General features: G+C 42.4%; 1 protein-coding gene across 1 annotated transcript; it reads right to left on the bottom strand.

The window, feature by feature from the left end:
• Positions 1-84: 84 nt before the first annotated feature.
• MINPP1 (multiple inositol-polyphosphate phosphatase 1) lies at positions 85-20,764 on the bottom strand. Its single transcript, XM_021381868.1, has 5 exons — positions 20,146-20,764; positions 19,777-19,965; positions 18,775-18,872; positions 17,623-17,756; positions 85-4,026 (listed from the first exon to the last, which is right to left on the bottom strand). The coding sequence occupies exons 1-5, from the start codon at positions 20,675-20,677 to the stop codon at positions 3,627-3,629; spliced, it is 1,353 nt and encodes a 450-aa protein (XP_021237543.1). The 5' UTR covers positions 20,678-20,764; the 3' UTR covers positions 85-3,626.
• Between the last annotated feature and the right edge of the window lie 6,284 nt (positions 20,765-27,048).

Genomic DNA, 27,048 nt, shown 5'->3' with positions numbered 1-27,048 from the left:
AAGCTTGCCAGAAGGCTATCACTGGTTTTAAATCAGTGCTCCAGGAAAGAAGAGTAATTTTTCACTCAAGTCAAAATGAGAAAGTAAAGTTTCAATTAATGTACTTTAATATTAACAATGTGACAGCATGAAGACTCGAAACATCCAGACACTGCAAAGAATAGCAGTCTGCCAAATGTATTTTAAGCAGAATACAGGCATGATGCTACAGATTGCATTATTGCTGCTCATAAAACAGGTGAAGAAAGTGTGCAGCTTTATTTCACAGCACTGAAAATCCAAAACCAGTTCTCCAAATTCATCCAATTAGTCCCATAGTATCACAAAGTCATGTTGCGTGCAGTGATCAGAGAGCTCCATGCTAGCCAGAATTACAGCAACAGTACTTAACTGGAAGGAAAAATGAGTTTTCCAGAAACATTAGTAAAGCTTTAGACATCCAACAAAAATAAATGTATTTCAAGTGTGTTTAATGCCAGCATCCAAGAACGGAGTCTGCGTCTTCCATCAATGAAAAGTTACAGTTTTGGTAAAGTTACACATGGAGGTGTCACTGGAGGCCTGAGGGGAGGGGTTCTGTCTGGAGTTGCATGCAGGAGGTGAAGGCATCATTTTCCCTGCAGGGCTTTTCCAGGATGGGCCAACTTGCAGCGCCATGAAAGGGGGCAGCCCATTTGGATCCTGCTCACTGAGCCAGTGCCCAACTTCATGGAAATAACTTGATCCTGTTTACTTTTCCTTTTTAGTCTATGTACAAATTTAATTTTGGTTGTTTGGGGATGCGTGTTCTTTGTTCTTTTTAAATAACAGGGTCATACTGAAGTCATATCCCTAGCAGCAAGAATTAGTCACATGAACAAGTGCCCAGCACACATACACATCTCAACACAGCTGCTGCAGCAGTTGTGCAAGATTTCTGTGCTCAGCCCCTAATTATGCCAGCTGAGTGAGTGGGGCCAGCCTTTACATACAGATCACAAACCAAATTGCACATTTTTCTTCTTGGTTAACTGGTGATATCTACTGTAGATACACCCATTACACTGGAGATGCAATGGACTTCTAAGCCAAGGCAAAATAGGAAACAGCCTCTGAAGAGTCATCCTTGAATTCCCTTGCGCAGAATTTATCTATCAAGCTATCAAGTTTAATACAGAAACAAATGATGCTTCACCACAGAAATAATTATTTGGTTCTTCTGCCTTATCTGGTTTGCGATCAAAGGAAAAACAGGGCAACACATTCTTCCTCTGCAAAGAACACAGTATCTTTAACAAACACAGTGGGTAAGAGAACAGACAAACGGAAACTTTCCACTTATCTCCAGCAGTAAAGCTCGCATTTCTTCTGTTCGTATCATGAATGATCACAGGATGACTCAACCACAAAAAAAAAATGTCCAAAGGTGAATTTTCTCAACCTTACATCTGCTATTTAACAAATTTCACTGTCTTTACACAGAAGTTTCTTTCTTCATAGCTTGCCTCAAACACTGCCTTGCAATAAAGTTCGTAACAGTTACCTGTCACAGTAATTATGCTCAATTGACTCAGCCTCAAAGAAGGATCATGCTGGAGCTGGCAACCATCCTGACCTATATTCCTACAGGTGTTCCAGTACAGCTATTCCTCCCTAGCCACCTCCCCACTTTCAGAAAAAGACCTGCAGAGCTAATACATGCAAGTGTTCTACAAAGACATCAATGCTAAAACATCCACCAGCTTTAATCAGTACTTTTGCTGAGCAGAACCACAGCCTCCGTAGAAATCAGTGCACTAAAGAAACAGGACCTATGTCCTACTCTATGAAGAGCACTTAAGTTACAACAGCAAAAACAGATGGAAAAAATCCTCACAGTGATTTCACTCATAAAATGATACCCTAAAAAACATCTTTTCAATTGCTCCTTAACTTACAGATATGTAAACTCAGAAGTGTTTCTATATAAGCTATATTTAAAAAAAAAGCGACGGAAGTCCAAGTCCTCTAGGAAAAAAAGATAAACTAAGTCTGCAATTACTTTAACTTCTGAACTTTAAACTCATCCAGGTTTCACTCCCTTTTTCTTTTCTTTCCCTCCATCATTTAAGTTCTCAGTTCTGCTGGTGAGGCTACCTAGGTAAATGAGGGTATAAATGTTTATAGTGCCTACAACACTCCTGTGGTAACAGGTTACACCACCCTTTCACCCTCTCTCCAGTCAACCCAGCAAACTGCCCCTCACTTTATGGGCTGAGCTCTGGAGCACTTGTTACAGGGCACACATATGTTGGGAACTGCCAGTACCAGAAAACCACACCCGCATTTGCTTTGGGACAGCCTATTTACCCAGCCATTCCCTTCTGGGCAATGAAGGGATTTTTATTTGGCTTGCCGTATTTTGGACGTTTCTGGACAATTATCTTAATTTCTCCTCTTTCTGCTCCACTGTTAAACTCTAAAATACTTTCTATTTCTCAGCAGCAAGTAGACCTGCTTTAAGTGCAGATACACTCAAAGATAACCAGTACCTTTATGTAGTTAATTTCTTTAGAATCAGTTCAATTTCAAGAACAAGCTGGTTTATCAAGTGGATAAGGCCTATCTAAGTGATACCAGGTTCTGTGCCTTTAAGCTTGCAGAAGTCAAGTCTCAGCAAAATACTTCTCACAGTCCGAAGCCTGCCCAGATTTAGGGTTGGCAACTATCGTTCCAAGCAGCAGGATGCGCAGGAGACCTCCAGAAGTTCTAAGAAAACGGTCAGCATTTGAGGGGGGCCAAGATGTTCAAACTGCTTACAGAGCCTCACTTGAACGCCCCAGCCTAAACTTTAACATGAGAAACTGATGGTGTCAAGTAAAAGGAAACACCAGATGGCTTATAGAACAACTGCTGCACGGCCATTTTTCCTTTCAAGAGCTCTTGGATATCTCCCACTCCTTCACTCTTCCTCCCTTCCCTTTTCAGGAGAGTTTACTTACCCTGATGGCTAACTTGCAGTGCTGGATGAGTCAATGAGGACTTAAGAATCATATATCCTTGTCCCTTTAAAGGCAACTCCTCCTGCTGTCAGTGCCAGAGTGAGATGCTCATGTGGTGCTGTCCAGGCAGAAGTTAGGCAGCTATAGAGAAGTAGCATACACTCTCTCCCTCCTAGAGACTCAGGAAAAGGAGTTAAAAAAAAAAAAAAGCTCACAGGTTTACATTATTTCATGCCTGCCAAAGGAAAACAACAACTAGCCAAAAGGCAGCACAAAGCAATACTGAATCAGTTCAAGCACCTTCTGCTTTGATAAAATAAAAAGTTGTCCCAGCTCTAAATTCTATCTACAGCACATTCATAAGAGGAATGACCTAGGAAATTACTTGTCTGTACACATAAATATACAGGCACGCTTCGTCTTGCACTACATTTGTTACAAATGCTCAGGGACATCCCTGTTACAGAATTTGGTTTTGTCATTCATCTTATGTAATAAATAAACAGCGCGTTGAGCTGACCGAGACAACCCAGGTAAATAACAGCCATCATATCTGAGAGCTTAGAGAATTGACACAGCAGCAGCACGTGTCCAAAGTGTTTGTTCACGACGTCTGTTGAAGAGAACTGAGATTGGTTTCCAAATCAGCCACTCCATTTCATTCCATCAAAGTTCATCAGTAACAGTACCATTGAATTTGGGCAATTCACACTCTTCTTCAAAGTGACAGTTTTGAAGGATGTCCTTGTAATAGCTCTTGAGGTCTGCATACGTAGAGATGGTTTCATTTGAGTGATGAAACAGCATTACCTTTTCATTCAGCAACATCTGCACTTGGTACTCCTCCTTAGAGGTCTTTGCTTGGTCGCAGTGGTAGAGCACAAACACCAGGTTGGCTGCATAAGGTACTATCTGGCCACTGCGGAATTTCCGATGTGCCTGGCGGAAGTAATTGTTTGCCCGGAGAGGCTCAGGATCTTTGAAGAAGCCCATAAGTGCAAGAAGTGGCTGAAGTGTCTCTGCATGCCCAACTTGAACAATCAAAGGTGAAGAAATGGGTTTTGAACTAAAGAAAAAAAAAAAAAAGGAAAGGATCAGCAAGAGCCTGTGCTTCAAAGCAAACATACCAGCACCACAGCTGCCAGCAGCCAAGGCTTAAAGAAGTAGACTTTGAACTTGTTTTACTTCAATTTGTGATAAGAGCCTGTTTCAGGATTTCAGTACATTACAGACATCTATTTAAAAGACAGAAAAAAAAACTGCACCTGAGCTTTCTAACCTATGTTTTGTCCCATCTGAAGCTATTGGCTCTTAGAAAGAATATAAGAATTTATAGTGAACATAATTAGGCTAGAGCTAGAGCGCAATACAAATCTGTGAAACAAAAGTAAAACCCTGATTAAAGGCGTATACTTATAATCTTGGGGCAACTCTCAGGATTCCTGCGGGAATGCAGCCACTTGTGGTCTTCCCAGCTACAGACAGATCCCATGAGCATGCAACAGTTAATCACAGAATCATAGAATCACCAAGGTTGGAAAAGACCTACAAGATCATCCAGTCCAAGGTTTGTAAACAGCATTTCCTCCTCCCATTAAGAATTTTAGACAAGGGCAGAGAATCTGCAAGGCTTTGTTAATGCACAAAACGAATCAAGCCCTCAGCTGTCAGCACATGGAGGGCTCCAGGACATCCAGGACATCCCAGCAACTTAGAATTCCCTTAGCACAGATCCATTGTGAACAGGTATAACCACTCTCCCATCACACAGACAATTTGGAAAAGCTCTCTGAGATTTTATTATATTGTAATTCCATAAGCACTACAGGTTTCACAGATTTGCTGTAGCACAAACCTGTCTCTAACACCTACCAGTTTTTCCCAGGATACTGAGGTGAGGTTAACAGGAATAATTTGAATAATTTTTGGTGGTTTTTGTTCCCTGACAGCACCAAAGTAACCAAATAATAAAACGCAATGAACCATGGAGTGAGCTCATCCACAAAGACAAATGATTTACTATTGAAATACAATCTAACAATTCTAAATACTAAAAAAAAAAATCTAAATTTTTAAATGTCTTTTTAATAAGCTCTTTCTGAAATAATCCAAGGTGTGGTGAAGAGAAGCTCACAGACTGTCATTGCTTCAGACCTGGAAAGTTTCAAGGTTTTCACATTACTTTTGCTAGGTTTGGGAGTCAAAGCTTTGCCCAACTGTTGTAATAAAGGACAAGTGACAATTTGGTTTCAATATGAAAACTACACCTAACCACAGACTTATCCACATGTTAATTATAGCAAAACCCTACTTCCCTCTGACCTAACCACAACCACCTGATTGCCCACATGGCAAACAAATTACTGATTTAACGCACAAACTGCTTTTCCTCCTCCACAATTTATCAGTGCCAATTACAAGCAGGACTTCTGCTATTGCTGATCCCTGAGACTGCCTGCTGGCCAAAAAGATCACACTCCCCCCGCACACAGTCAGCAAAAGCGGTCAATGATCAAACCCTAACAGTCTAACCCAGTCTGTCAGATGAGATGTTACGCTTTGTTCAACCCAAGGACAGACAGGCACTGGCTCGCAGCAGGTTAAGGGCAGCAGCACAGAGGAACGCCTGCCCACTGCTTTTTGGAACCACCTCCAAGGGGCACTCAGAAGCCCGGGTCAGACACTGTCAGACAAAGGGTGACATTTGGCTGCGCTCCTGCTTGCCTGCCACCACTGAAGTCCACCCACAGATGGGGCACATCTTGATTGGCTTGGAAAGGAGGTGTTTCCTCTGCTCTGAAGCAACTGAAAAATGGTTAACTGGGGGACGTACCTGCAAACACAGACTCTGACCAACTTGGCAGGACAGGCTTTGTATCACCCACCTGCTACAAGCAGTCTTTGTGCAGTGTGAAATATTCCTTGCACAGCCCTGCTCAGCCACCTGCCTATCCTCCCTATACGTGCACATAGAGATACGCACATTCATCTCTCAGACACAACATTATTTAAAAAAGAAAAATCAGAAACCTACCTGTTTCCTGCTCCAATTAAGCATTACAACCACAGAAAGGCTCTGTGTGTTTCCTCCAAACCACACACATCTTTTCTGCATCAGGAGGTGCCCATTCACTGCAGGCCTCTGCCAGCTCCTCTAAGGCCAGAGGTTCTGCCTGCACTTCTCCCCATTTTATTCATGGCCCTTTTCCCTGGCTACTTCACTTTAAACTTGTAAGCTTTTGGAATCCTTCAACCTCTTTCTCTTTCCTTACTTAGTTCCTTTCTCCTGCTCATTTGACCAGCCCACATACAGCCCCCCTCCACACACACCTTGCTAGGTTTTAGGGTGCACTCACATCCCTCCTGTCAGAAAACAAATAGGAACAGCAATGAAAATGCACCCCTAGAGAAGACAGAAGGATATTTCCTTTGACCTCCTGCAATTTCCAGCTCAAATGACTGGGTAAGATCTGCAAATTTCAAGCCCAATAAGGTCCTTCCACGGTCCTCTCTAGCTGGAACAAATTGTCTTGCCTTATCTTGAATAAACGTACTGCATTTGCAGCACTTCTTAACTTCTCATCTTTTTCCCAGTCGTTTACAACATGCTGAGCAGCCTAGATCCACACAGATCTCTACCAGTGACCTGCCTGTGCTAGGAAAATCAAACATCTATCCCTACCCTCCCTTTCTTGCATTTTCATTCATTTTTTACCCAAGAAAGGGATCTTCCCTTCCAGACAGCTCTTCTTCTTTCGTAAGGAAACCTGTTGAAGATTTCTTGGAAATCTAGACTGTATCTCCCAGGTCACCGTATTTGCATGCCTGCTGATTTTCCCTGAGAGTTCCAAAAATGCTATCCTTTCAAAGAACCAACTTGACATTCTTCTGGTATATCACACTCATCAAGACGCTTAGCAATGCTAGTCTCAATTGTTATTTCCACTGACCTGGTCTGCATTTTTTATTCTTTCCTGGAGATGCTTTTTCATTTATCCCTTATTTGCCTTTAAATCATCATGCATGCCAGTCCACAGGAACTTCTTGGTTGAAGCCAACACTCACTGGCTGTCACTTCAGACATTTCATTCAAGTCCTTTAAGCACTCTTGTGTGAATAGCAACCAGCAGTGTCAACCTGGTACATTTTCATTTTGCTCCAGCAGCATGCTCTTTCATACCTACCTGCTTGTTTCTAAGTGTGGAAGTTTGTATCTTTTAGTTTACTAAGCAGGGAAGCCAGTAACGCACATACACTGCCAGAGTCTCCAAAAGGCATTATTCACTCCACTGGATTTCACCACCACCCACCATCCACACTTCCTCTCTCTGCCCTTCTAAAAAGTCAGAGATGCTAAGACAGAAATGTATTTAACATTGTGGCTTTATAGCAGTACTGGCTTTATAGCAAGGTTTGGCCTCGCTTTCCAGCTGATACCAGCAGGAATTCTAGAACAGAAGTAAACTATAAAAACATGGCTAACTTGTTTTTTAAATCAAAACAGCAAAGAGAAGTATCAAACTTACCAAGAGAAGTATTAAAGAACAAACAAAGAAAACCTCGTGAAGACAAATATGGAACAAACAAGGTGGTCATTCTCACTCTAACTACAGTTTTTATTTTGTCTCCTGAAATCCTCACACTGACAGGTCAAACCACGTGGGAGACAAAACAAACCTCTGCCATTCACAACAGTGCCAGCACATTATTTTAATAAGGATTAAAACTGTTTCATGGTACAATACAACCTCACCTTTTTAACAGCCTCTTTGCCACAGTACACTTGAAAATCTCCCTGGACTCTCACCAGCACCAGATGTTTGATTTCTTGTCTACGACTACTCAAAAACTCCCTGTTTAATCCCCATGGTCATGACTGTGGTTCAGACCAAGGTTTCTTATTATCCAACGAAAATAAGAATCACCATTAAAGAGCAACGATAATGTAATATTTTTTATTACAGTGAAATCAGTAAGGACTTCCTTTTTGCAGCATGTGCAGAGGTTATTACTGTACAGACGTTTCTGATAAAGTCAAAACAGAAGCACACAGTGCAATCAGTGGAGCACTGAACAGTAGCACAAGCTAATCAGATTCTGAACTGAAGGGTCAAGATATCCACACTCAATCTTCTTTGCCATCAAAGAATGACTCAGCATTGCCTATCAGTAGCAGACAAAGTTCTCAGTATCATACCAAAGCTAGTGATAATCCAAGTCCCCCCCGCCCCCCACTGTACTAATAAATGACTTGGGAAAGTACAAGAAACAACTAATTTCCAACTTTCATGCGAGTTGAAGAAATTGTACATAAATAAAACTTTGCCATAAAATATTAGGAGTTTGCCTGCAAGTTATTACTGGTGATTGTATTATGTTCATTTTATAAAGTGCGCCCAGGGGAGCAGAAGCAGCTCTCACTGGGCAGAAAGAGCAGCAGAGCTTGTTCATGAGATATGAGGACACCAGCTTCTGCACTGCCCTTGCTGTAACCTTGGAAGTACATCTTATCATAGCTGAAAATGAAGAATGTTCATCAGCACAATCCCCCCCAAAAAAGGCCTGTACAGAAGCATGGGATTTATCACTCAGGCAATTTTCAGTTCTCCTTGATTTTTGCAGGTGTGGGTTTAACACTGACTCTTCTGCATCAGCACACCCATCTTCAACAGTAGATTGTTCCCACTCTTCTAGGTCTACTGAAATACTATCTTAGATATAGAAGAATACTTTTCTTTCAAAAAAAGTTCATTTCCTAAGCACTAATGTGACTTTTGGCTAGTGATAACCCAAAACCCAAGAGATAATGGAATAAGAAGAAATATTTCCTGCAGCAACATTTAACTGGCCGACCTTCAAATGTTACATAAAAATTCCCCCAACAACTTTAGAAGAGAAGTTTTAACAACTGTTAAACAAGAAAGCTTAGACCAGATTCCGTCCTTATAACAGACCGACACAAAAAAAAAAAAACAGGACAAAGAACTCAAAGCCTTCTATTTTCAGCTATAGAATGAATTCTCCATTAATGCCATATCCCCCAGTGATTTATTTCTGGGGAAAAAAAAATCAAAACAGCTAGAACTGTAGATCTGCAAGAGTACACCAGAGATAAGAGAATGCAGGGGTAGTGGTGAACCTCAGAGGCAGCAGAAATCTTAGAGGTGCTATACTGACTGCTCTTAGCAGGTAGGAAAAGAAGAAAAATCTTTCAAATGGTATTAAGTCCTTGTGCATGAAAGTTTCACTTGAAATAGCAGAACAGACTGCAGTGCTGGTTAATTCTCAGAAGCAGTACCAACACAATGTGCCACCACAAACACCGTCGAGATGAACATTTCCTTCTGGTCTAGCAAGGATGTCCATGAGCTCCTTCATGGAAAAAGCAAGCTTAAAAAACTGAGAAAGAGCACTCAAAGCTCATTTAAAATTCCGATTAAACAGCAATACCTTTTATCTAGTCCCATAGAAGTTAATGACCCAAAGCCAGCTAGGCTTCACTACACTTAACTTCAGAGCTTCTGCAGTTTCAAACGCTCCTTTTCAAATGAACCTACCTCTTACGTTCCTCAGGAACTCTGAGATCAATTGCATCACAGCAGAAGCAGCATGTTGATGCTAAATATTTGTATGTTAGCTGCCAAGAGCTGGTTGGTTTTTTTTCCTTGTTTTTGAATTCCTTCGATAGAAGGCTATGACCCTATAAAAATGCTGAAATATCTTTTCAGAGGAATTCTGAGAAAGGAAATATTAGGCAATTAATCTGAAGTTAAGTACATTCGGGGAAGTTTCAAAATCATAAACAATACTTTAAATGCGTAGGTCTAGGATAAGCCACACTTTCCCACAGAAGGTCCCCTGTCCTGCCCAGAGAAAAGTCAGCAACCACGCATGCACTTCAGAAACAAATGCACAGAGATGCTGCTATATGCACTGCAAGCACCTACAGAGACTCCTGTCTCTACCTGGTTTCTCCAAAAATACCCCTTAAGCACACCAAAGCTCCATCTTTGAATGATGAAGCTATCAAACTCAAACATACTGTATGGTACAAAGCGCCAGGGCCAAGCTGTTTGAGCTGTTCACAGTACTAGTGGAAGTCACCAATTCCTCTCGTTTTCTGAAATGAAAACAAGACTTGAGTATTTTTCAGGTGTCTCACTGTAAGCAGTACAGTCTGTTCACCTGCAGAGCTGATGTGCTGTTGTGTGAAACAAACATCTTATTAAAGAAACTTCACTTAGCACACGCCTATTCTCTCTGAACAGATACATGGTCGAGCAACTCTTTGGTACATTATGTACTCACCATGTAATTAGCAGATGAGGTGACAGTCACCTTAGCCCTGAAGCTCATCACAAGCTCTCCTAGTACCCCGAAATGTGATCATATGAAGAGGACACCCCTGAAGCAGTCCCACAAGAAGCAACAGTATTTACTATTAAACGATTACAATTGTGTTGGGAATGGACCTGCAGAGGGGGAGGGAACTTACAGAGGATAATAAAAGCTATCAATAAATTGGCAAACTAAGCTGTTTACATTATGTCTCAGCCTTGTATAATTACAAAGATCAACCTCAATCTTGAACAAAGTCCAAATGTGTTTTTTTTATTTTTATTTAAGAAAAAAAAAACCAAAAAACTAAGCTCTCTGTACTGGAGGAAACCATCAAATATTCTGTTATTTGTATATGCACCTCGGTTAGTATTTTGAACCACTAGCCACACAAACTCTGAGATGGCTCCACAAAGCCTTCTAGCAGTTCAACTGGACAGTACAGGTAATAACAGGTATTTTATGTTCTCTTTCAGGAGCAAGAAAGGTAGACTTGATAAGTATCTGAAGCTAGAAGAAAAAGAGTAAAATAGCTTTAGTGAATAGCTGATATTCTTGAAGGGTGCCACAACCATTTTTTAAAACTCACCCTTATTCAGTTATGGAGCTGTTATGGTTGCTACATTTCTGAAAGATTAGCAGCTTTGTACTGCATTAACTACCAAAATACAGGGATCTCTCATCAACACTCACAGCTCCTGTTGGTAGTGCTCTCCTGGTGCTCTCTCCCATACTCTCTAGCCTATTGCAAAGCTTGGCCAACAGATTCAGAAGTTGCTAGTGCAATTGAGAAGGGCAGATGCGATTCAGGTTTGGTTATTCAGCAGCATGTTAGAAGGAAAAGAAACTGTAGCAGGTTTCAGTCACTAACTGTGCACAACACACACAACTTACACTGAAGTGAAAACACATCAAACCAAGAACTCAAATCTTCTTCTGAGGCAGGGAGCTACTCATCCATTGCTCCTCTATCTACCACAGTTAAAACATCTCCAAATACCATAGCTCTGGGAAATTGGACACTAACTCTTCAAACAAATGCAGAGCAGCCTTTCAAGGTTCTTCCATAGCAGCACAACGCCAAGTGCAGCAGTACAAGTGCATCACTACCCGTCAGTTTTCCCCATGTAATGAAGAGTAGGGACACTTTCCGTAATGTTCCAGTATGGAAAAAAACCAACAATTCAGGGAAGAGTATTACTCCATTGGCTTATTCGCCATATAGTTGCATGGTCTGATTATATGCTATCCATAACAGACAGACATGAGAAGAATTTAATCCTTTCCTTTTCACAAAAATAAAGCTCTTTGTGGACTTGGACAACTTCCCAAGTATGCCATTTCAGCACAGCTCACCTGGTTTAACTTTACTCCACTCCTACAATATTTTTTTTTTCTTTTAAATAAGGAACTTCTTATGGGAGAGTTGTGGCACTCAAACTCTCTCTAGATGTGTGATCACTATATTGCCTTACAAACAGGCAAGAAGGAATAGAGGAATGTGGTCTTGGAAGAACCTACTTAACAGTGGTAAGGTCTCAAGGAAGAGCAATTAACCTTTACTGGACATTAACATTTTATTGCTACTGAAGGCGCAGAAGAATTGGGTACATGTACGATGCTAAACATTCACATCCAAGACATTACAGTTGTAACCTAGATGCCCATCAAATACCTACTCTCTAACAGCCTTATAGTTAAAATCTTGAGAATTTGAGTAATTTTCATCATTTTCTTAAGGGATGACTAATCACCAGAAGATATTTTTCCAAGTAGAAAGAAGAGCAAGCTTTAATAAGGCAACTAATTAGGCAAATAATTAGAAATCTGATGAGCAATCAGATTGCTGGGTCAACAAAAGCTTCATGGAAGAAACAGGGCTACAAGTAAAAGCTCTCATTTTATTTCAGCTGTAACAAGGAATGAAAACAGGACAAACTGCTAAATATAAATATTTGAAATATGCTATAAAATGCAGAGCTGTCAACGCCATTCTCCACCAACAAGCCTAGAACAGAAATGCAAATCCACACACGGTAACTCCTTGCTGGAGTAGAAATGCTCCTGCTTCTGCTGCTGGATAGCCCCAACTAAACTTTTCAATAAAAAAAGGAGAACTTGGAGCAACAGTAAGGTTCTGGAAATAAAAACATTCTTCCTGTAGCTTCAGAACAAACCAGAGTTGCATATCAGCGTTAAACACAGCTAAATAAGACAAAATTTCATCACCGCAGAGCAATGAACAGCTGCAGATGTATTTAACCCATTGCCCCAAAGTTGTGCTATACCATTAAAAATAAAAAACGATGCATGCATACACAACTAAATACTTTCTACAGCTAAAAAATATACGTTTTTTCCTTGTGTATGGTTTCTTGTTTTCAGCTGTACTCTCAATTTGCCTCCCTAGATGAAAAATTGTTAGTTGCACCTCCATTCTCCCGATCAAGAGATGCAAGGTGCTCTCCTACATTGGTGGTGGCAGATTTCCACCTATTTTTAAGTGCACCAGGTTGCCTAAAGGAGACTGTACTCAAGCCTTCAGTGCTTTAATAGTGCCACCTGACGTCGTGGGATGGGGTTACATGCTCCTTTTGCAGAAGGCAATATGCTCGAGATGCCTTCAGCTCCCACTTCAGAAGACACAGTGTAAGCAGCCTGCTCACCCAGCTTTGAATTTTGCCAGATCTCCATTTTTGCCAGGGTCTCCATTCTTTACACATGTGCACAAACTCACTACCTGCTTCCATTTGGGGTAGCAACACAACATAAGAGACTGACACAATGCAACTGAACAGTGATTCTTCCCAATTAAATTTTTATAGTATCTTTAAATATCACAGAATTGTGCAAATATTTTTGCTTTTATAATATATTTGAGAAATCACTGAAAATATTTGAAGTCATCTGCTACTATTCTAACTCCTGTCAACTTAACATAGTTTTCACTGCATACATCACACCATTCTTTAGACAACATGCTTTGGATAAATTTTGCTTGATTCATTTTTTTGGCCTTTACCAGACATAAATTTGTACTTACATTTGATTTGTCTATCAGAAACTTGCAGTACAACATCCCAGTGACGTTTTCTTTTTTTTGAAAATGCACAGGTTTCATCATTTTTTTTTTGTTAGAACCATCAAGATGTGTTTACATAATTTTTTATTCTAATCTTCCTATCAGATTCAGTAAAGAAAAAAAAGGAAAATCTTGTTTGAATAACACGTTCAAGCTTGGGAATGTAATAAACAAGTATAACGTGATTTTATAATATGTTATTCTGAGGGGGCTGTTAACTTACAATCTTGAAGGACTGCTCATTTTTTGCTTTGTAACCCTGGCACTCAGAGGCAACGTGCAGTGCCATGGCACACGTTCCATGCTGTGTACGAGCTCACACCAGGTCCCACTGACTGCAGCTTCAGACTTGAGTGGTTCATTTTAGTTGGGTGGAAAAATGAACTACTAGAGATGATCCCCTGTGTCAGGATGTAAGTTTGTGTTTTCCAGTTGGTTATCTCCTGCACAATTTGGTGTTTCCATAAAATGGGAGATGTTCTTCTGTGCTTGGGAGGATTCCTCCCTCTCAGCTACATGTCCTGCAGCAAATGCCATGAAATAACTTTCCTGAATGAAACAATTTTCCTGAACTTTTCCCTGGGAGGTCAGCAGTTCATAGGACGGGGACTGGCAGTAGGTTGGCTAGTTGTTTAGTTGGCCATTTGCAGACTGTCAGCATATACTGGATTGACTGAAAACGTTCATCTCTTCCATGCTCAGAGAGGGCTCTCTTGGCTGGGAAAAGGAGGCAAGCTTCCTCCCACATAACCAGGACCTGGTAATGAACAAAAATGAGGGTGCAGCAGCTCCAAGGGCAGCCACAGAAGCTCAAGGATGAGCTGGTTGGACTTGATGGTCTTAGAGGTCTCTTCCAACCTCACTGATTCCATCAGTTGTGCTCTGTCATTTGGAGGTCCAGGCTTAGAGGTGCCAGCCTCATGGAGCCATGTGCTTAATTCACAAGGGACTGCAACACCACCCATGGTGAGCAAAAGGATGATGTAGGATAGGGTGCCTGTCCGAACCCTCAGCTCCCCAGTTTAGGTAGAAAGCCCAGTTGTATTCCTGCATTTTGGCTTCTGTGGGTCCTTGTCTTCCAGGCATCCCTGGAATTGTCTCATTTGTGATCATGTCTGATCACAATTGATTTTACAGCTTATCAGCAGAAGCTCAGGACTCTTCTAGATGGGTTCTAGTGACAAGTTTTAACCAGTGACATTTTTACTTGTTTCCTTTCAAACAAGAAGGGACTCACAGTGACCATCCTTATGAGGAGAGACCGTCCCAATGGATGTCTATCTGCTGGCCTTCAACACTTCTTCTCAACATCTCACTGCTAAATGAGATGTTTTAAATATTACAATTGGACTCCATGATCCTTATAGATCCCTCCCAATGTGAGATATTGTGATTCTGATTCCATGGCCAAAGCTCTAAGACAGGATGAGACTATCTCAGTCCTTTACTATTCTGCCTCCAACACCTGCTCTTCCCAAGAAATTTAGGGGCTGCTGATTGAGCTCTCAATAAACTAGAAGCGCAGATGTGGATTTTGTCAGCTATAGCTTTATCATTATTAACCTTAAAGAGTTAATATGCAATTAAGAATTAAAGCTACCTTCTAAGGATTTAAAGGCTTTTACTGTTCATAGAATAAATACACTAAAAGCAAACAGAACTGATCATTCTCCTTATATGAGTCAAGCTACATTAAGAAGTTTTTTTTTTGAGATTCGGAAGGGCAGAGGAGTTTTGCTCTGCTTGTCTGCTCACTTTTAACCTGCAGTTCATCTCCTCATTCTGTTTGTATTTTCCCACTTCACAGAGGCAGACACAGCATATATAGAAGCAATCACAGCAGTGTCCTTGTCAATCTGTTCACAGTTGGACGTTAATGACCTACAGCCTCATGCATTTTTTATTTAGATTTCCAGTAGGCTGAAGAAAGGATACAGGAGAGGTTTATTTAAAGGGCAATCTACTATAATCACAGTTTTGACTCCACCACTCTCAAAATAAGAGGGATGAGCAGCTCTGACAGCCTTAGATTTCCAAATGCCAGAGTGATTTGACAGCACAATTTCCAGGCTGGCTGCAGAGAGGTTGCTATCAACAGCTACTTCCTTCTGCCCACCTTTCCTTCACAATTAGTCCCCAGTGCTACGTTGGTTTCATGCTTACAACTGCCAAGTTCTAGCCTGTTCATAGCAAAATGAAGAGGGCTTAACACAGAGCATCTCTCTGCATCCAGCACTGAAGCACAACAAAAAAGCCAAATGACTGTTTGAGAATTCTGCTTTAAATGACTTAACAGATACATCTTCTATCACTGTTGATGTCTACCTCAGATCTTCAGTATGCAAAAATCTAAATGAACTTCTTCGCAGTCCTCTCTGCTAAGAAATGAATGGCATTACAGAATGGTTGAGGTGAGAAGGGACCTCTGGAGGCCATATCCCAGGGCAGTGTCGAGGCAGCTTTTGAAGATCTCCAAGGAAGAAGACTTCACAATTTTATGGATCATTCCTCTGATACAAAATTGCAAGGTTACCTCTATTTTCAATCTGTCAACTGACAGGGAAAAAAAAAAGTGCTTTCTTACATGCTATCAAGTAAAAAAATACACACATATCGCTTCAAGTATCAGTGATTTAAGTTTTTGTTCCTAAAATACAAAAAAAAAATTACATATTTTTGACCTACTTCAGTATACTAAATTTTGAACTAAAGCCCCAAGGATGCTAGGAATGACAGTACATCCACCACGTACAATTACTGTTTCTATATCAATATCAAAGCTGAATTTGGTCACCTTAAGTTCCTCATACATTGATTCCAATAAACTATTTAAAGGTACAATGTTTATACAATCTTGATATTGCATCTTTGATTCTGTGTACTTTTGTAAATATTTCCACACTGAATCATATGGCTGATCACTAAGCTATGAATTTGTAATTCCTCTATTTGAACAATGACATTCCTACAGGTCACAAATTATTCACATGTGGACACACTATGTTTAAGTCTAATGCAGCTCCCAGAAATTTTATTACTGGAACACCCAAATCCATAACTAAAGCCTTTGTTTTCTATGCTGTTTTCTCTATGTCACACCAGATCACTGCTGCTGACTGATACCAGCTGATAGGAGTAAACAACACACACAATAACATGGGCATCTTGTCTTTTACTTTTAAGGAAGCATAGGTACCTCCATGGCGCTTTAAAGGCAGTTCTGAGGGCTGTAAGACTTCCTGGAAGGAGTACCACTGCTGTTCTTCCTTCTCTGACACAAAATGACTTGTCAAACCATGGTACTAGCCGAACACAAACCACTTCATCAGACCACCCACCTCTGAAGACTTGCTTGTGCTATCTTCAAGTCTGCTAACAGATTCTTGGGAGATCTAACAACTTCCTACACCTACTGTGTTGCTCCCAATGGGCAGTTTTGCTGCAGATGAGTAAGGATGTTAAGCTAAATATCCAAGAGAGAGTTCTTCAGCCAGCTGGCTAAATTACTGGCTTCATGTTTGTGCAACAAACCAAGACTTTTACAACAGCTTAAGGGCTTGAATGCCTTTCTCCTGTTTCTACAGGTGTATAGTGCCCTAAGTTTGCTTTTCTGTAGTTACAAAGAAGCAGGCATGACAAGGCTGGTTTGCTGTTACAGTTCAGGCTTGGTGGATTCTGCAACAGGTAGCTCTTGTCTAGGGTCACCAAGTGTTTGGATTCATCTTGAATAATTATTCTTTTGAAATTGCAATTCAGTACCTTTAACCTGAACAGAAAACTTCAATAGCGCAAGAGATATCAAACACATGTGGAAAGAAAACAAGATTTTCATGCTGAAGTGTTTAAGTAACCAGAAAGCAGAGTATATCACATTCCTTTTTTTTAACCCAGAGCCTTTCCACTTTCACCACCAATGCTTTTTAACAAGGACATTTTAAACAAAGTTCATTGTTCATCAGGAAAAAAAAACACCATTGTCAGATACACTAAATTCCTGTCCCTTGAAGGCCTGTGCAGATCAATAAGTTAAAAGATGGAAATAAATCCACGGGGCACAAGAGCATCAATGGGAAAAAAAAAAAACACAACCCTATTCATACTCTACAGTAATAATGCTCCATTATTCTCTCTATTACAAATTTTCCTAACCAAACTCTCCTAGCATTCTTGTGTCTGAAGTGCTTAACTTCTATTCAAAATAAATCCAACTCAGGATTTTTTATTTTTTTTTTTTAAATTTACCTTCTGCTCTCATCCACTGCTTTGTCCAACTGCTGGAAGATATCCTGGAATAAAATGCAGCTGGAGCGACTATTGATGTCATAGCCATATCCTCTCTTCCAGTATTGCTTCAGGTCATTCAGGTACTCCAGGACCTAAAGTTACACAGTTCACAAGTTTTTTCCTTTTGCATACAGTGAAAAAAAAATATTGGATCTGAGAGCCCCACCACCTCATTAATGAAGCTTTAACTTCTTACCCCATGTACATAATTTCACACAACATGGTGTGAAACAACTGTCACTGCATTGCTGGGCAATTCAGTCTTGTAGAGTCTTTCTCCAAAGCCGCTCAAACACCCCATATTCTTAACATGCCCAGTAACAGTTTAATCAGCAAGCTTTTCCCCTCACTAAATTATTAGAAGGGAACAGCACAAGTTCCTGCTGACCCTCCTCTTCTCTGAGAGGAGACCACTTCCTCCTCACTCCACTGCCCACCCTTTGGCCAACCATGTCCCTAAGTAGGGGATTTCTCTCCTCGGCAGGGCTGCTAAGCTTCTTTTAGGAGCCTCTGCAGGGACCTTGCTGAACATGTTTTGCAGTGCCAAATAAATGGCATCATCCTTAATCCTCAAATCTCTCAATCCCTCCAAAGGGTAATCCGGTACTTTTTGAATAAAGGGGAATCCAAAGCAAGTCATATTTATCCAGGTTCTACTAGTTTTATTTGCAGGAATTAGATTTAGATATCTGATGGTCCTCAAAAAAGAAGTCATAGAGGACCTAAAAGACCTTATTTGACCTAAAAGACCTCTAGAATCAAGACATTTTATCATACAAAAATAACATATGCAAAACAAAGTTGTCCAGAGCACTTCAGGTGTTACAGAAAGAAAAGGCATTAAATGAATTAAGCGCACAAGAGGAAAAGATCATTTTAATCAGGACAAATTAAGACTGTGGCAGTATTTAAGTCTGAATGCAGAAGATACTTCAGTCCTACTGATTGATTAACCCACAGCTCTTTAGAGACCAATGCAGCTCTTCATTAGGTTAAAGAACGAGTGGCACAGAACTTACAACTTCTGGCTGCCCACAGAACTATACCCAAACACCAAGGCATCTTTTGAAGGCTTCTCAAATCTCTCTGCCCTTTATATTTAGCACCTACCTTAGCGTCCTCTTCACTGAAGAGTGAACACCAGGGGGAGGTCACATTTTTTATAGCCAACTCATACGAGCAGGTGAGGAAAGCCACTTGAACAAAATCTGCAATAAATCCAAGAAACAGCAAAAGATAAAACCACCACCACAGAAACTAGCAACTTTCCCCAACTTTCTCCTGCAGCAAGTAACTACAATTTAGTGCTGAAAACAATCACCTGTCCGAATGCCAAGCAAGAAAGTTTCCAATAGAGTTATTGTGCAGAATGCAAATTTCAGACTGTAAGCTCTTCACATTACAGTTGATATGACAGGGAAATAAAACAAAACTAAACAACACATTCCACACTGGATGCTGATGCACATGTGATAGGTGTCCACTGCTGAGGTATCCTTACTACCACAAAAGGCAGAAGAGGAGCAGATGGAGGCGTGCCTGTTCGTTACAGAGCAGTCCTCCGGATGCCACTGCTCAACCTGCACACTGCCGGCTGGGTTTGAGCTGCAGCATGCCGCTGTTTTAGGACTGCATCTTGGGGGAATGCTGGAAATCACAGCAGTGTCTACTTCTGGGGTTTCCCTCAGCATGGGAAACTTGGTCCTTCCAGACAAGCGGCAGTACAACACAGACACACCTATTTGCCTTTTCCTTGGAATATCTGCATGCCTGAATTGCAACATTTTACAAAAGAAGGTAACACACTCATAACCCTGAAAGCAAAGGTAAAGTTGAGCCCCTAAAACAAAGGTAAAGCTGATACCACTCACTCATCTTTAAGGAAGATACTTCCAGATGTGTTTTCTTTCTGACTGTTGACTAACAAGCACACCAACACGTCTGACTGTTGACTAACAAGTATGCAACACTGACACATATTTGTAACCCCACGCACTGAATGCTGCATGGCTGCATCTGGTTCAGCTTGTATTTTAAACACGAACTCCACATAACTACAGTGTATTCTGAGTCAGACCGAGCACCAAGTGTATCCGAGGCAGGCTCTGTTACCTGCATTCAGCTCGTTCGCTGGCAGACACAAGGCACTCGCCACCTTCTCCAACACCTTCCTCATCTCTGGGCCCTCCCTGAAGGCATTCACTTGGTGCATGGCTGTGTCGTTCTCTTCCACGAAGGCCACAAACTTGTCGCAGTGATCAAAGAACCTCATCAGGGCGTCGTTCACTTCAATCTCGGTCTCTGAAAAGAAAAGCAGCGCTCAGCGCGGGGCGCCTTCCCTGCGGGAGGTGACCGGCGAGGATGAGGATAGAGGAGGGCTGCCCATGGGAGCCCTCTGGGAGCTCCGTCGCGGCGGAGGGCCGGCCGGGGACACCAGCGCCGAGGGCGGCCACCGCACCCCGCGGTCCCCGAGGGGCTCACCGTCGGCGCCGAGGCTGAGAGAGGGCCCAAGGCCGCGCCGGAAGGCCGCGCCGCTCTGCAGGCAGCGATGCTTGGAGCTGCTGGCCAGCGCCAGGCGGCGGCGGGCGGCGAAGAGCGCGGGGAAGCGGGCGGCCAGGCGGCGTGCCAGGTGCTCCATGTCGCGGCGGCCCCGCGGCGCCAGCCGCCCGTCGAGGCTCTCCTCGTACCACATCGGCCAGGCGGCCAGCGCGGTGGCGGCGGGGCAGGACGGGGCGGCGGCGCGGCGGAGGCGGCTGTGCAGCTCGGCCAGGCGGCGGATCTGCCCAGCCGTGGGGTAGCGGGTGCCGTGGCGGAGCACGGCGCGGAGCTGCAGCGGGGCGCAGGCGGCGGGCAGCCGGGCGGCGGTGGCATGGGGCCCGAGGGATAGCGGGTCCTCCGCGAGGTGCGGGTTCACCTCCTCGTAACGGGACTTGGTGCCGAAGTAGCCACCCAGCCCCGCGCTTGCCGCCGCTACCAGCAGCGGCAGCAGGCAGCCGGCGCGGCGCAGCGCCATGGCGGCAGCTGAAGGAAGAGGAGGAGCGACGCGGCTGCCGGCTGCCGGCTCCTCTCACCTCCCTTCGCGCGGGAGCCGCGCCCCAGCGCCTTGCTGCCTGCCGGAGAACTGACGGGCCGCCCCAGATAGGGCGGGGATCTCTCTCCTCCGGGTGGAGCTGTCTCCTGAGGGGATTCGGGCAGGAGGTGTCTGGTGAAGGGCTGGGACGGCTGCAAGCGTCGCGACACCGTCATGATGTGCCCCGAAAAGCGTGGAAAAGGACAAAAAGAGGCATCCCGTGGCACAGGCTGAGAGACTGACCCGTTGGGGTGTGAAGCAGCTTGAACAAAGGCAAAACTGCAAGAGCAAAGTTCCCCTGAGCCTCTTCTGCTCCAGACTGAACCACCCCAGCTCCCTCAGCCGCTCCCCATAAGACCTGTGCTCCAGACCCCTCACGGCTTTGCTGCCTTTATCTGGACATGCTCCAGGGCCTCTATGTCCTTCTCGTGGTGAGGGGCCCAACACTGAACACAGCACTGAGAGGCGGCCTCACCAGGGCTGAATGCAGAGGGATGGTCACCTCCTGCTCCTGCTGCCTGCACTGCTTCTGGTACTAGCCAGGATAGACAGAGACTCGAACAGTGTACGCAAAGCCTTTAAAGCTGATAGAGTAAGGGGAAAGAGAAGTGTGGGGATAAGGATGTGTTCTAGAGCTCTCGGTTTTATGCTGGGGACTCTGTTAAACCACAACGCTGTGGCATGGCCATCTCACCATGACACTGAGCAGGGTAATTACCATGTTTCTCAGTGGCCCTGGGAAAGGAAACAGTGTAGTACTGCTAAGTCAATCACCTTGTTGATGAAGGCTTTGGCTTGACCGTCTTTGGTGTAATGGGGACCTTCAGGGTATATTGTAAAATTTGTTGACGGCGAGGATTTCATTCTGTGTGTTTCACAGAGACTCACCTAATAAGGGATCAGATTTGTGATCTCTTAAAACCTAGCAGCAAGTATGTCATCTGTCAGCAAATTAACCTCACTTGAGATGTAATGCACTCAGTTATTCTGGTTGCGCTTCTGCTGCAGCTATATCTCAGTTGCAGTGCTTTGTAATTACCCTGGGTCTTTTTGCTGTTCATAGCCTGTACATCTGGGCTTTGCACTACTCCTGCAGCTCCTGATATCCCTATTGGTTATAGGTAAGCACCACAATATACACTAGGCAAACAAATCTTGCATTCATGCACTATGTTAAACTTCCATCTCCTCTTCAGAGATCAGGAACATTCAAGTGAGTGTCGTACCCCACAGTATGTTTCAATTCCACGTGGAATACAGTCGGTTTCTAGACTCATATGTAAAATATTTTCAGGATTGTTTTCATGGCCAAGACTATTTTGTACCAGTGTCCTTCATATCAGTCTCTATTATTGCATTATATCTGTAGGGTCATGGTTTGGTGGGCATGGGTGACAGGTTGACGGTTGGACTAGATGATCCCAGTGGTCTTTTCCAACCTTGATGGTTATATGATTTTTGAAGCTACACTGAGGATCTGAAGAAGGGCAAACAGTCCTATGGTGACTCAGAAAATGATCTCCCTAGTAAGGTGGAACACACACTGTACCCCCTTTTCATTGCTAGCACGTTAAGCAGATAAACAAACATAGTGATTGCACAGGCATTTCAGTGGTTACAGAGATGTTTTGCAGCGGGCTTGGCTTAAACACAGAAAACATGAATGTTTCCATGAAAAAGTGAGGCAAATAACTAGTTATTAAAAAAAATGCTGTCAACTGTGTAACACAGTGGTAATCAAAATCAGTGGGACAAATACAAGTGTTCTGTCTAGTACAGCTCTTTTAGATGCAAACAATCCCTCAAAAATGATTCCTGGGAGCTTTCCAACTTAACAAAGCTGGATTAAATTGGTAAGTAAGCATTTCAAGGCCAGGCAGAAAAAAAAAAATTGGATTTCAGTTTAAAAAGAGGTCCAGAGGGAGAAAAATGCAAATGCTTCCTCATGTTTTCAGGTGATTTGTTCAGTTTATATTTGACATATCTAAGCACCAGTCATTTCCAGCATATTGTCTTTTATGACAAAATAAACATGACACCACCTACAGTGCAATTTTCAGAAAAGACTGTTGTAGGTTATTTTTATGCCCTATTGTGGATATTTTGTAAAACAGCAGGAAATGAATTCTGTCTTCTACATAGTTACTCACTGTAATGATCTGTAATTGGTTTTAGTAGGCAAATGACTTTGCATATTATCGTGGTGTGCACATGAGCTGATCTATGTAAGAAAAAGAGCTCTCATAGAGTTTTTCGTTAGAGAAATACCAAGTGTTAATGTCAAGAGTGATTAAATAAAGACTGATATGTGATGGCAGTTTCCATTCTGCAAAGAGAATGCTATGTCATGAATTCATAGTGAAGACAGTTACCCCCTACCATGATCACTAATGTGCTCCTATCACTCCTTCCCCTCTGGAAACACTGCATTTAATTAATCAGTTTTGTGTTTTCGATGTGTTTCAAAGGATTTTTCTATGTATCTGTTAAGACAGGGAAAAATCTTATCCATACCAAACTGTTCAGTGAGGGGCTGCCTGCTATTATTTCCGTTTCTTAGTTTGTTTTGGAGGTATTAAGGGACATAAAGGCCCATTTGTGTCCCTGGGATGAGCTGCACTGTTTATTTGAAAATCTGGTCACAGAATCACAGAGGAAATTTCCAAAAGCTGCTCTGTGCTGAAAGTGTTGCATTATTTACGTAGTTGCACATGGAGCTGAGCTCCTTTCAGAACCTCTGTGCAAAGCATTTGCCACCTTCAGAAATAAAGCAAGACCAGATGACTTGAATGCTTAATGCCTACGCAGCTAAGGTATGTGAACATCATTGCGGATGGTTTCACTGTGTGTCAGAGACCAACTGTCCAAGGGAGATAGAAGTTTTGGTTAGTTAAGTGCAGCCCCATTCTGGGTGCTGAAAATAGCACTTTTTTGCTCCTTCAGATGGTTTCCTCAGATTTTCTTCCCTGAGAACAGCTCCACTTCATATCCTAAAACTCTGGACAAAGAACTTCCATAGCAACAAAGTCACCATTTTCAATCTTCATAAATATTGTGATGCCCCTTGTCTTTTTTACGTTCAAATAAGAAGCATAAATAAATAAAATTGCAACTATGCCTGCTGCAAATGCTTTTATAATAATATCAGATTGTTTGCTCTTTTGTTCTAGTTTATGTTTCTTGCACTGTTTCTCTATGGGTTCAAGTATGATGATGCTGTGGGTGGTTAATTCCCAAGTCATATTTCCACTCACTAGCATTTTTTTTTGTTGTTCTTTTACACTGTAGTCAAATAAGTGTTGAAGAACTGACCTGCATAATTTCCTTTTTTCTTAATGTCCTATGGATTTTCTGTATAAGCACATCGAATTTCTAACCAAGCTATATCCAAAATGCAACTGGGAAAGTTATTGCACTAAGCTCTTCTGAAAACAACTTTTTTCTTATAAAGCTGTCTTGTGCCTCAGTGCTTTGACAGCCTGTAATTACTATTAATGGCAATACATTTCTTTAGCAGCCAGAGTGGAGAAAACATATTTTAATGAGTCCCCATTTAACTGGTTGTTAGCTACTCTTTTTAAGAGTGAAGAAAAGGCTCCCAATGCCAGTCTAAACATTCAAATAATACAGAATTCCCTGCCTGTAGCTGTAGAAACGATGATAGGTTCTGTGTTTCACCTTTCTTTATGGCTCTTTTAAAACCAGTGCTATTAATTACATTGTCCAGGGAAGAAAATATCTTGGTCTTTTGTGTTCTTTTTTTCCCTTGTGCAACATGTCCTCATTGTCATTAACTTTGGGGAATGTACCTCAAAGAAAAGAGCTCTTCCTGAGGGCTGCCAACCATTCTTTAGTATCTGCTGGTCATCCATAGCTTCAGGAGGAGAAGTTAGAGAAACTGTTGTTGGCCGCAGACACAAAGTAACAGGAATGTTAACAAAGATGGGAGCAGTGAACTCGACCCTCTCAGGTGCCAGTGTTTGTGTTCAGAAAGGAAAGTTGTGTCTCTGCAGCTGCTGGGTGAGATGGTGGCATGAAGAAGCCTGGGCTGCTGAGCCTCTGTCAGTTGGTATCACGTCTCTGCTTGGGCACAGAGCCGTGTCAGCAGTGGTGCTCAATTTGGGTGCATGTTTTTGTATTCCAGGTGCAAAAATGCTTTAATTTGGGGACACTGAAAGATCCTCTGTGCCTCTTTTTGGAGTGTAAGACCATCAGAGCCACTTCTCTCATCTTAGGGAGTCCTTTGTCTTCTGTGTATGTGAAGACACATCCCTATGGAAAGGGATGGGATTTTTTTTAACTGATGCCACATTTTGGTTAGCGATCTGAGAACTGGAAAATGAACAACACGTACACTGCTATTTATTGCTTTCCACAGGAAGTGTAGAGTTCAGACCTCACCCATTCTATCCTAATGGAGGGAGAGGGCCATTTCCTAATGCATCTGGCTACACTGCTATGTTCATGCTATGCTGGTTTGGGGCTTACAGAACTGCAGCTTGTCAACAATTATCATGACTGGGCTGCTTCTTCTGGAGATCGCCTTTCTAGCCCTTGCTCCCATTGGCAAAGGTGGCTGGCTACTTTAGAGCTGCTCACAGCAAGATCTCTTTGAGGCTGGGATCAGTAGCTTTTCCCAGAGATTCCTGAGGCCTGCTTTTCCATCAGGCTACTTCATTTTGTGGTTCATAACTAGGGTGGAGTCAGCCAGCCTTGACCTTGATTAACCTTGAGTTTGCCTGCATCCCTAGCTGAGTTCATGTCTATGTTCTTGTGGCCTTTTGCCATTCTGCTGTTTCAGTTAGCCACTCAGCAGTTGGGGTATCAGTCTGGTTTGGTCACGTACAGGGAGCACAGCGCTTTTGGAACCCCTGAGTATTATGACATGCATAGGATCATGGCTCAGGTCTCTCACTTCTGGCATTAAGTTATTTAAAGTGCTTGATTGATATGACATAGCTGCATGGGACTCTGTCACATGGACTGTTTGCCCAGAAAATGCAGAAACCTTAGGGCTCCTAACTGCTCTGACTTCTTTTCAAGCAGATTTTCTGGTCTTGCACTGTGGCTTCATGCTGTGTGGGCAACTCAATCAGGACAGCAACCCCATAATTAAGTGGCTTGTCTTCCTGGAGTATGCCAAGCCCTTCCAGTTCCCGTACAGCAAACACACTGAGGCCATGCAGTGGCTTGGAGTTTGAAAAATGTAGGGATACATTCAGAAACTCTCAGAACCCAGCCAAGCTGAATTTTCTAAGAGTCAAAATAAATAATAAGTTTCTTCTCCCACACAGAGAAACCTCACAATGTAGATGTGTGTTCAATATATGGAAAAGGTAAATTGCTGGGTTTTATTTTCTCCAAATAGTAAGCAAAAAAAAAAAAAAAAAAAAAAAACCAACAAAAACTGAAAAAAAAAAACACCCCAAACCTCAAAGATTTATTGTGCTTAAGGCAAGAGACTAGTTAGAATAGACAATACTGGAAGAATTGGCAAGTGTAATTCAGTGGGAACTTTTTATAGTAGTTTCTCAGACTGGATTTATCCTTGGATGGCCAAGGAATCATAAAAACTATATTTCAAGCAAAAGTCAGCAGAGCTTGAGGAGATTTGTTCCTCTGCCCTCTGCAGTCTGTTCTTCAGCAAATTTCGAAGAATAAATAAGACATATTCAAAATGGAATAATATGAAAAAATATTAACATTTTAGTTTTCATATGGCACGATACAGGGTAAAGAAGAGAAAATGAGGATGGGGCATATATAACACTTTGCTTAAGGGCACAAAGCTTGGCACTGAGCCTAGCAACAGAGAAAACCAGTTGGAGGTGGGCTGAAATTTACCTCTTGCAACAAACGACAGAGATTTTTGCTGCAAACCCACCAGCTCAAACTAATAAAAGACAAGGAAAGTGAGAACAGACCAGCTAATTTCTAGGCAACTGTGAGCCATCCATGTGGCATCACTATGTAACAGCAAGCACGCATTTAAGGTAGGCTAGAAGAAAGAGTAGCAGTACAGACGGGAAAGATTAACACTGCCCACAGCAGGTAATGCTGCGATTGCATCTGGAAAGCTGCACAAGGAGTGCTGGTCATCCACAGTCACCTCTGGGATGATGCACGTCATGGGAGAGGATGCTGCACTGGATGCAAACTGGACATGAGTAAAGGAGGGCTGGGTGACAGGAGGTTTCTTATTGGGAAGGACTGGCTTTCGGAACAGTCTTCCACACATAGAAGACCTGGCTAAGCTCAGGATAAAGTTATCAAGGTTGGTGAGATGAGTGAGATGCTTTGCTTGATGCTACTCT

This window comes from Numida meleagris, unplaced genomic scaffold, assembly GCF_002078875.1.
Source record: "Numida meleagris isolate 19003 breed g44 Domestic line unplaced genomic scaffold, NumMel1.0 unplaced_Scaffold119, whole genome shotgun sequence".
Classification (NCBI taxonomy): domain Eukaryota; kingdom Metazoa; phylum Chordata; class Aves; order Galliformes; family Numididae; genus Numida; species Numida meleagris.
Note: the sequence above shows the minus strand (reverse complement) of the source record. Positions and strands in the feature narration are given on the sequence as shown.